The sequence below is a fragment of the Oreochromis aureus genome, linkage group 22 (assembly GCF_013358895.1).
Source record: "Oreochromis aureus strain Israel breed Guangdong linkage group 22, ZZ_aureus, whole genome shotgun sequence".
NCBI classification, from domain to species: Eukaryota; Metazoa; Chordata; class Actinopteri; order Cichliformes; family Cichlidae; genus Oreochromis; species Oreochromis aureus.
The window spans coordinates 32773716-32785187 of NC_052962.1; the positions used below are offsets into that span (position 1 = coordinate 32773716).

Here is an 11472-nt window from a genome sequence, read left to right on the forward strand (position 1 = left end):
CAGCTGCAAACTGCTCCAGTGCCAGCTCAAGGCCACTGCCTGATGAAGCCAAAAGAACCAGATCATCTGAAGCAGAGATAAGATTCTGAGACTGTCCAAGAGCCTTAATCTTCTTGGCTAAGCCTAGAAATTCTATGCACAAAAATTATGAACAGAATCAGTGACAAAGGGCAGCCCTGGCAGGGTACAATACCCACCGGAAACAAGTCTGACTTATTGCCAGCTATGCGGACCAAGCTCTTGGAAAGGTTGTATAAGGATTTGGGATGGGAATTGATATGAATTTAGCAGTTACAGTTCCATTATCAATATCACTTTATTGATTATTGATTTACAGAGATGAGGTGTTGCATCATGTGCGGTGTGTCAAATTTGGTGTAATATGATGTGCTCTGGACTTTAGCACCAGACAAGCAGAAAGCTTCAGAAGACAACTGAATGTACAGTTTAAACAGGAATATTTATTGGATCCTCGTACCTTCAGTGGTGTAGTGGTTAACCTGTTTGCTTAGTAAGTAAAAGGGCACTGCATTGTTTCCAGCTATCGAGTCAAATTCCTTTTATAGTTCTGTCAAAAAGGCATCTGGTGTGAGAGTCTGCCAAATCAAACATGCAGAGCTGCTATGATGATCTCTTGTGGAGCTGGAAGTAGCTTTTATATTTGTGCCACTAAAGCTCAGAGATTGTTTGTCAAAATTCAACTGAAGGGTGTCGGAGTTTAATATGCCTCAAATACTCAGAATATGTAACAGACCAGGAAATACTTTCATACTGACAAACCTGTAAAACCACCTGATTCGTCTCTCACTTCTTCAGTTTGATTCAAGAGGTCTAAACATGATAAGGATAATGATTCTGCTTTTTCTCAGTGACACGGCATCTGTAAGTAAGATCATAATTCATTATTATAAAATATTTTACGTATGAATTTGCATTACAAGATTGTTCTTAGTAAAAACAGTAAAATGTGCCAGTGATCAGTAAAAAATTCTCTGGGTTAAACAGGTAGTATCTCGCAATGCAGGGCAGGTGCAGGCAAGCAAAAACATGTTTTAGCAGATAGCAGCAGAAAGAAACTGAGCTATTAATAATTATTTAAATTAAATACACTAAATCATTTTAAAAAGGTCTTTTCACCTTAGTTTTGTGGCTTCTCTTCTTCTGTGGTGGTTCATTTTCAGATTAAAACAGTTAAATCTTTTCTGAAATGATAAGAATAATATAGAATTCCATGTTTTATCATTCATGGTTTTTAGTTTGACTTTTGAATTTCAATTTTATTGTAACCACAACTCTCATTGAAAAATATTTTGACATATTTACATCATAAAATCTGCAAAGTTATAAATGTTTTAGTTTTTATATCAGATGCACACTGACAAAGTTTTCTAACAACTAAATATGTTTTTAAATGATTTTTCTAAATTTGTTTTTCAGTTGCTGGCACATGTTTAATCTCTGTATTATTTCCAGTTTACATATTCACAAGTCCAAATAGTTCATCTTCTTTTGCAATATTTTTATTAGAAAAAAATGGCTGTAAAAAGAAGTATGTGTTAGTCCATCTTAAATAAAACAAGCCTCTATAATATATGTATGAGAAATTTCACAACACTTATGTGAAGAAAACATACAAGTTTTTTGTAAAATGAATATGTTGTTATTGTTGGCACAAGAAGAAAAGCATTACCGCCTGTCCAAAACTGATTGATGAGTCTGATACCTGGAGGAAGCAAAAAAAACCTTATAGGTATAACCAAAGGGCAGAGCGTGTCTGGATGATTGGCCTCAGAATCTTGTCTTTGCTTTTTGGAGACGATGTGGTTTAGTTGGTTTCATCGAGCGATGACCTACAACTAAAACTAAGACTAAGGTGTTATTTTGGAACTGAATGGACCCGCCTAAGTAGAGAACAACGTTTGTCTGTGTTTTTGCTGAAAACCCTCCTGCTGTGATGAGGCAACACAATTTTGGAAAACAAAAACAGTTTCTACTGTACATCCCACTCACAGCTTTGTGTAGTCACTCTACCCCCCTACACAGTTCAGTGTTCTTCTGATTTGTTTGGGGTTAGTCGTAAATCCTGCCTTGTTTTGTTTTTGTTTGTCTAAACTCTACATGCCCCACTCCACGCCACCCCCCACTATGTCACACTGGGGATGGTAGCTTTCTCTCTGACACTGTAATGTCCCTAACTTTTAAACAGAAAGCACTCTGAGTCAACTGTTGATGTGAATTTTATTGTAATTTGTCCGTCAGTTTTAGATAAACAGGAAAATGGAGCAAAACCAAATATGGCGTAAAGCATATAAAGATGAATTAACCTCTTGATGCCACCAGTTCACGAGCCACTCCCCGGGGTTTTGTTTTAGCTGCTTGTAAAAGGGCTGTTTTTCAGAAACTACACAATGGTCCATCTGAAGTCCAGTTTTGATCCTCCGGTTTTCCTGTTGGCTGTTTCAAACAGGAGATAATTGTATAAAAAGAAGTTAAACTACAACTTAAGACAATAAAATTATATGAAGGTAAAATATCAAATATTCAGCAATAATACACAATTGTTCGGGAATATTCATTAACTTGGGAAGAGTCATGAACAGAAAATCATGTTAACAATGGTTCAGTGAAAAATAACAGTAAGGATTTGTTTTTTATGTTTTACAGATTTTGCACTGTTATCTAAAACCCGGAAGGAAAATTCAACAGTCACAGGAATTCAAACTAAATATTCACCCAGCAAAAGTTTCCACATGAACAAGTCATTTGTGCACGTTAGTTTCCAACCAAGATTCACCTGCCAAAGCCTCAGTCAATGATTGTGCCTCAGAGACTCGCTCACACGCTTCATGTAAAATCAACAAAATTCTAAAAACCTGAATGATCTGATTTTGGAATTAGTGTCGGACACAAAAGCTTCAGTGAATAGAACATTTAGTGTATATTTGAATAAAGCACTGAATCACTGAATTTTGCTTTTATTCAACTTGCTGTATGAGCATATGCAAAAGCTCTTAAATTATTCACAGAGTAGAAAGAGATGTAAAAATTCCCGAGCCAGCAGGTGTTACTTTTTTTAAGAGTAGTTGTTCTGGAACATTTACATTCTTACGCTCTTCACATCCTTTAAAGAACATAAACACCATCATGTTTGGTTTTTCTGTCTTATTAATGTTGAAGTTTTCTTTAGAATTTAATGGACCACTGTCATATTTTACCACGATTTCCTTTCTTTGCCCTGTTTTTTCATGTTTCAGATTGGACTGAGTTTTGAGCAGCGTCTTCTATTTTATTAAGACAGAGGATGCTGCTATACCCAGATTAAACTAGTTCATTAAAATTATAGAAAAATGAAATTCATGTTTTTCTCAGTGTTCCAGCAGAACCACAACCACGTTGCCATCTCTCTTACCGGCAAAACCTCATCATCATTTCCTGTGCTGCTACACAGTTTCCATGACAGCACCATAAGGAAGTATACACCATAAGGAAGTATAAAGATGAGTTTCACTCATTTTCATGTATTTCTGTCAAATTTGCTCAGTGTGAGCGATCGTCAGCTTAAAGATCATTTTAAGTGCCTGTGGCTTTCTGTGTAGCAGTGTGAAATACAGTAGGATGTTCCTGACTCACTGTATGATGGGATGGATTGTGTTGACAGCTCTTAGCTTCTGCCTGCCTGTGTGGAGCGGTGAGTATAAACAGCCTTTTACTGATGATTTTTGTAACACTTTAAAAAACATTATTTTTAAGTTCATTAAGAACAAGAAAATTGAATGAGACTGGAATCACATTAAACAGCACCACTAACCACAGATTAAGACAATGGTGCCCACAGTCATGCAAAACCATTGCCAATGAAGCTCTGTGTTCTTTGGGGCACATAGAAGAACCTGAGGGCAGTTCTGACAGGATTAGTTGGGACACCAAAGATGTGTTGACTAGCTACTGGACCATGTACCATAGTAACTACATTTCCATATGAGCAGACATATGAAGTAGCTTGGAAGCTTTAATGGTGGAGCTGTGTAGACAAACTTTGCTCCCTACATGAGCAAGTTTAAGACTTACTGTTGACTTAAAACTTAAAACTCTGCTGCCAAGCCCAGCATCAGTGATGTATAACATGTAAGGTTTTAAGGTGTCAGGTGGAAGTGGAGAGAACCATGTACTTGGTATTTTCTGTATTTAAAAGAAGTCATCATTTCAGACGCCATACATGGAATATATTAAATACATGTGAAGACTGCTGAAACCTTTAGTTTGCAGGATGTAATCACAGAGCGGACGTTAATTTGACAGGTGGAGTGACCCTTAGATCCAGACATTTTGCCACCAGAATGACAAAACTGATCATAAAGTGAATCTTCAGCAATATTTCTTTTTGATAGATGGTTCAGCTGTCCTTAGCTGAACCACTTTGCTGCTGTGGCTCTGAAGTTTACTGCTCCTTGTGAATTTAGCTAACTGTATAATAAGGCATGGTAATGTGGTTTTAGCTTTTAAAGTGCTAGCCAGGAAAGGAGACAAGGAAATTTAATGTATTCCAATTAATTTTCAACAAGCACATCATGAACCGTTCCATTGTCTGATGAAAAACATAAAAAAATAATGGAATTTCTAACGTAAGATCTAAATAATTCAGGTATATTAAATGTCACTGTTCAGCAGGCCTTCAGTAGGTAGGTGCTGAATTTAACTATAAGCTTGGTAGACATTCAAACACAGGAGTAACAGAGGAGGGGACGAGGTAAAATGATGCATATTGAGTTTGTCAACGCCAAACTTCTGAGAATCTCTGAAACGACTCGGCTTGGAGGAAAACCAATGAAACAACAATTCAAATTTGATAACTTTTGAACTGGAGGAGTCGGAATGCCTTTCCAAACATTCCTCCACACTTTACCCTCAGCTCTCAGAAAGAAGAAAATTGGTGTCTTAGCTCCTGTGAAGTTTTCCAAAGGTTGTGTCCTGTCTGTTTAATCCATACAAAGCTTACAAAAACCAGAAATGCTCCCATAATTTTATTATTTTCTTGTGTTAGCTCATTTGTCGTTATACTGGGACTTATATGAAAAGATTTATATATTTTTTTCTATGAGTGCTCAATGGAAAATGAGTTTAAACATGTTTACCTGGGAACCTTCCAACACGATTTAACCTACATTTAGGAATCACTTGGTTTTGTTGTTTTTCTTGACTGGAGTCCATTGGAACTGGACTCTGATATGTAAACGGTTTTAGCTTTAATGGTGATAGTAATGTGGCTTCTGACATGTATTTGCTTCTTCACTGCTACTACTAATAGTCACTTATACCTTTTCCCATGCCAGCTACGAAAGTGACCCAGCCCTACAGAGTGGTGAGCACCAATGGTGTGGCACAGATTCAGTGTGTTATCCATCCACAAAGCCTGAAATACCCATACCCTGAGGAGGCCAGAGTCAGTGTGCTGAAGGGCCTCCATGGCCACCAAGAACTCTGCTTCTCCATCCTTAACTTCACAGACCAGAGAGAGACACGTATGGAGCAAAAAGATCAGGTAATTGTTTTTTTTGTGCTTTTTTTGCCTGTTAAGGTTGAGTTTTCTTCAGGCATCTGCCACTGCGACTTGTTCTTTCCTGCTAGTGACACAACATAAAACTTTATGGAAGCTATGCTTAAAAATTCAGGTGGTAGAGCAGGTCACCTACTAATTGGAAGGTTGGTGGTTCCACCTCCTTCTGTTCCAGTCAGCATGCCAAATATTGTTGGGTGAGGTACTAAACCCCATGTTGCCCTCCGATGCATCCATCGGTGTGTGAATGTTAGAAAGCAGAGAAAACAGTGCTCGTGGGAATGAGGCAAGTTATGTAAAGTGCTTTCAGTCCTCAGAGTGGAAAAGCATTATACAAGAATGTTTATATCATGGCTCACAACTGAAGAAGCCCACTTTTATTACGCCCTTAATTTGCCCTCAGTTATCAAATGAAGGTGGTTCATGTGCTCAGCAAACTGCATGCATGAGACGTCTTTAGTGAATAAGGTCTCGCCTCTGTCAGTGCGCCCCAGGGCAGCTGTGGCTACAATGTAGCTTGCCATCACCAGTGTGTGAATGTGTGTGTGACTGGGTGGATGACTGAATGTAGTGTAAAGCGCTTTGGGGTCCATAGGGACTAAGTAAAGCACTATACAAATACAGGCCATTTACCATTTAAGGTCTCAAACATTAAGAATCCAGACCTCGTCCTACAAATGCATATTTCTTCCTCCATAAATATTCTTTTTCTTCATTATATAATACATTAAACTGAAGATTGCACTCTTAGAAATGGCATAAACGTTAGACATAAGACTGAAATACAAAATAAAAAAAGTGAAACTTGTACACAGAGTGTTGAGATACAATGATGTCCTGTACATTTCAGGTGCAGTGTACTGCTGAGACCACACACGACCCTGTGGAGGTGACACTCTCTGGACTGAATGTCACTGACACAGATATGTATCACTGTGAAATCTGGATCTTCTACCCACCACCGTACCTGGAGCTTGTTGGCAATGGCACACTCATTCATGTCCTCGGTGAGGCGACCGCACTGGCACGTTTATCCACAGAGCTGAAATTTTTAGTGCACATCTTTTTTTCAGTCTTACGTTTCCTATTTTCTGTTCACAGACAGCTCCAGCTGCCCCGTGCAGGAAACTCAGAGGCAAAGTCACCACCAGGGTGAAGAAGAGGAAGATGATGATAACACGGCACCAGTCAGTGTTCCGGTGGTTGTCCTGGTGACAGCAATCATTTGTGTCTTAATCATCATCATCTACTTCCAGGTCAGAACATTATTATTGTATTTTGTCTTTATCATGAATTTGATTAGCATTTATTTCTAATTAGTAGTGTTAGAACAACCTGACTCCAACACAGTTAACTGTTTCTGATGCTAAGAGTGTGAATCTGTGGTGTAAATCATCAGTAATTGGCTAACTGCCTTGCAGACAGAAGGTAACTGGTTCTAATTTTCACGTGGAATATTGTAGTTGCACTTATGAAAGAGCAAACACGAGGCATTAAACCATGTAGTTGCACAGGTTGGTTAAAACCCGTAAAAGCAGTTTTGTGTTTTTAAACCTCGATGCGTTTATCAGCTGCGAGCCACTTGTCACTGATGTTTCGCCCTCATCCAGAACAGTTTCAGAGACATGGAAACTTTTTTCTACCATGCTATTTAGGAAAATCATTTCCTGTGTGCTCGGGCACTCCATGGGGTATTCTGCCCTCTGCACAAACAAACTGATGTTTCTAAAATTGTTTCTAAAATGTTTTAAAATTTCAGCCTAAGGTACAAATTGTTGTGGTTGGACAGGATCAGGAAACTCAGTGTGGCATGCTGCATCCTCCACGTGCCGTCCCAGCTCAGCTGCCTGTTAAAGATTTCCAGAAAGTTGTTCTCTTGTTGATACTGTAACAACTGTAAAGAGAACTCTTTCACTTTGTAGGGCTTTTTTTCTCCATTTTGACAGCCTTACAGCAACCTTGCAGAAACCTTTCTTGACCTCAGTTTGCCCCACTTATTTCTTTCCAACCACTTCTCAGTGTTTTAGCCTGTTTATCGGTTAAGGCATAAAGTAGTAGTATATTCATGCATATATTCATGGTTAACAGCCCAAGAGTACTAATGGCATGAAGGTGTAGCAGTAGAAGTCTTAGTGGCTTAGGATTATTTAAGGATTATTTAAGTTCAACAACAGAAACACAATATGTCAGGCTGACAGAAATCTTTATCCTTTAAAGGTCAAATCTTTCCATAAGCCTCTCGTATCACAGACAAATCATGTGATCTTTTCCTTCCACGTAGCTGTCAGGCTCTGCTGCATACTATCCACTGAAAGCAATGATAATTATTCACTCCATAAACATCTGCATGCTTTCCATTTTCAGACTGTCCAATGTGAACGAGGGAGGAGAGAAATGTTGAGGCCGTGGCCTGGCATGCGTCATAAGGTGGACAGAGCTTCAGTTCCATGTGAAAACATCGTCTGTAATATGTGAACGTTGATCGTGGAGCTATCGTGTCCAGGGCAGATTTTTCTTTCGCTTAGAAGCGTTAGAATAATATTATTGCTTCTACCTATCATTTTCACCTCTTTGACAACTGATGAAAAACACCAAAATAACATTTTACTTTTTAAGTGAAAAAATAATGTTTACATTCTTGTAGACTCAAATTATGGTAAAAAGCTGTAGCTTTAATTTTCCATTGAGTTTAGATGTAAAATCACTTGTATTGTGCACATCTTAAATGCAACTTAAAATGCAATGCTTGGAATAATTAAAAGAGTACAGTGATAGCTGTCTTTTACTGCAACTATTGTTATTGTTGTAATGCAAAGCAAATATTCATGTATTCATGTTGGATATTAACACAAAATAAAGTTTTTGACTTTAAATTGTACGTTTGTTATTTGAAAAATATGAATATGTGTTGTTGCAACAGGAGACATTTTCAGACTGGAAAACACTTTTAATAGTTTTCAGGACTTTCTAAAAGTCCTTTAGAATCAGAATAAGTCTCGTTGTGTACAAATGGGCTATTTCTTTTCTCTTATGTCAAATAACAGAGAAGCCAACAGATAAATACTGACAAGATGACGTCCACATGGCACAGACAATAACGACACATACAGCATATTTATCATGTGTCTCACTGCATAAACTATGGCTCATCAAAGGTGTTGGAGCCCTGCTTACTGACCCTTCTGGACACAGATGTCTGTTGTTGTTTCTAAAGTAGAATGGGAGGCAGAGCCTTCAGCGTTCAGGCTCCTTTTCCCTGGAACCAGCTCCCAGTTTGGGTTTGGGAGACAGGCACCTTCTTTACTTTTAAGGTTAGGCTTCAAACTTTTTTTTTTGATACAGCTTAAAGTTAGGGCTTGATCAGCTGACTTAGTATGTATCATATGTATGATATATGGAGCTTTTTTTTTTCACTCATCTCTTTTCACGAAAGAATCCACAATAGCATCTAAAGAACTCCAGGCCTCACCTGCCTCAGTTAAGGTCAGTGGTCATGATTCAACAGTAATAAAGAGGCTAACAAGGTAAAAATGGGCGTGATAGATCCAAGGTGAAAACAGCTTACATGTGCAGCAGGGGTGACAGGTGGGGGCCATCTAAGATGCAGTGGTAATGACATGGTTGACTGATGAGTATAGGCAGGAGTCTCTGGGGACTGTTATATTTCCAGGTGACATTGTGATCTACAGTGAGAGTTAGGAGCAGGTGGAAGATGTGGATGTTGAATGTGGAGCTGCCAGGCAGGAGGGCAAAAGGGTGACCTCAGAGGAGGCTCATGGAGGAGGATGCTAGGGAACAGCAAAACTGGAAGCAGATGGTTTGCTTTGCCAACACGTAAGGGGAACAGCTGAAAGAACAATCACAACAGTGACAATACTGGCATACTAGCATTAGCATTTAGCTCACTGCAAAACTGCTTGCATGGCTATGAATGTTTAGTGTCGTGAGCAGCACAAATGAAGTTGCACTTGTTTTCATTCCATTTGTGTTGGCAGCACAAACGTTTTTCCCTGTGAAGCCCCAGTAATACATGTGAATGAATGTGACATGCACAAGGGTCAGGTTGGTTTAGACCCAGTCTAGATGCAGTCCAGCTTAACAGGAATAAGCCTGTGCAGAGATGTGCAAGAAATACAACGTGTGCAGGATGTAGCACAGATGACACCCACTCACCATTTAATGCAAAGCAGTGCAGCACCATTCTCACATATATGCGATCACACATACCACAGACTTTGTTTCAGGGAGATGGCAGCTTGAATAGCAGATATGTCATGGTCGTCGGTCTTTGACCCAGTTTTTGAGTTGATTATAGTCTTATGATTTGTTCTTTTTTATTAAAGAGATTTTCATGTTCTAGTTCTGTAATAGTTTTCTTTATCAGTTTGTCTTGATTTTTCTTTTCTTCAGTGTTTAGTTGCTGGTTCTTGTTGAGTTACTTTAGTTCCCTTTCATGTCCAGTCTGTCTTGTCATCAGCGTCTCCTGTTGTAGTCAGTCTGATCCCCATGTCTCTGTCTGGTCCCTCTGTGTTCCATCTGGTTTTCCCTGTCCTTCTTTGTGGTCCAGTCCCTGTGTCCCGGTCACGTGTATCAGTGTGTGCTGTTTCCTGTTTTATTTTGATAGTCTCCTGCCCCCTGTGTATGGTGCTCACTTTTGCTTCCCCTGTCTCATCAGTCAGCAGTGTTCCCCAGGAACATCCTCTCTCCCCAATCCTTTTCTGTGTATACAGTATATTGTCTGAATCATTGCAGAGCCATGGTTTCCTTTAAGATCACTGAAGTGTTTTCTTACTGCAGTAAAACTGCCTCTTTTAGTTCAGTTCATTTCCATTTTATTTATATAGTGTCAGCATGTAGTGACGGCCAAATGAAGCCATCTGAAGCACTGAAGCTTGTGTTAGTGATGTGTTGTGTTAGTCCTCTTTGGTGCCATCTTGTGGCCAAAAGCAAAAGTTTGCGTGAAGAGCAGCTTGCATCTACAACTTGAAATGACAGCTTCTGTTTAATATCACGGGCTAAAATAAAAACAACACATAAGGTTATTCTATTTGTTTTTTTATATAGCAATAGGTAGAACATCCTCTCTTTCTTGTTCGCTCCATGTCTCTCAGTATATCCCACATGGGTTTGCGATCTCAAAAATCACCACAACACAGCACAAATCCCACTAAAGATTCACTTCTGTATACACCACTGAATCAGATACTGCAGCAGCAATGTACCGATTGAAGCTTCGGACGTCACTGATCACTTGACAGCCGAACCAAGCCTCTATACACTGGGATGAAGACTGAAATATTGTTTGTCTGCTGCTGGTTTTCAAAATTATTGGTGCATAAAAACTGCATGTATAAAGTAAGTAAAAAGTTTGCTGTTTTTTTCCCTTAAATATGGTCTTAAAATCCTTGGGTGGCCTGTCATGGTCACAGCTGAACAGAGCAGCCAAAAGGACAACAACAACAACAATGAAAATGAAACTTTTTGAAATAAAGGAGACTCTCTCAGTTTTGTCTCAACATCAAATGAAATGTGCAAAGCATATTTATTTTCTGCTGAAGCTACAACAAGCCCAGAACCTTTATTTGAGCACCTCATTACATAAGTTGTTGCCACAATGGTTAAATCAGAATTATGAAAGCATTTTTTGTCATTACAGAGTGTGACAGGGTAGCATGTAATACAGAGCTTTGGACTGTAGATGGTGCTAGTAGAGCTTTAAATGATGAGAAAACATTTTGCTGCAGTTCGTTCACAGTTTAGAGCCACTGACACTTGCTGAAAAGTTGCTACTGGAAGTCTTGTGCACATGTCTGTGCGACATAAACCACAGAGACATGCACCGTTCCTCTGTTTGTTTTTGTTGATAGTACAGATTAGTATCATACCATGAAAAAGTACCTGCAGCAGATCTGGATTTA

The 11472-nt window shown here is 38.9% G+C and overlaps 1 protein-coding gene across 2 annotated transcripts; it reads left to right on the plus strand.

Annotated features, from left to right (window-relative positions):
* Positions 1–788: 788 nt before the first annotated feature.
* Positions 789–8400, plus strand: LOC120435688 (cytotoxic T-lymphocyte protein 4-like). Of its 2 annotated transcripts, none has more exons than XM_039605545.1 (6): positions 789–886; positions 3370–3688; positions 5331–5539; positions 6405–6561; positions 6656–6810; positions 7919–8400. In XM_039605545.1, exons 2-6 carry the CDS (start codon positions 3616–3618, stop codon positions 8027–8029), a joined length of 705 nt encoding a protein of 234 aa, XP_039461479.1. In that variant the 5' UTR covers positions 789–886; positions 3370–3615; the 3' UTR covers positions 8030–8400. The 2 variants fall into 2 exon arrangements, with proteins under 2 accessions (XP_039461479.1, XP_039461478.1); XM_039605544.1 differs by having other exon boundaries at positions 791–882.
* Positions 8401–11472: the final 3072 nt, after the last annotated feature.

Coding starts and splice junctions, on each gene's coding strand:
- LOC120435688 (XM_039605545.1), top strand. CDS start 3,616: ATGTTCCTGACTCACTGTATGATGGGATGGATTGTGTTGACAGCTCTT. Junction 3,689..5,330: donor CTGCCTGCCTGTGTGGAGCG/GTGAGTATAAAC, acceptor TTCCCATGCCAG/CTACGAAAGTGACCCAGCCC. Junction 6,811..7,918: donor TCATCATCATCTACTTCCAG/GTCAGAACATTA, acceptor TTCCATTTTCAG/ACTGTCCAATGTGAACGAGG.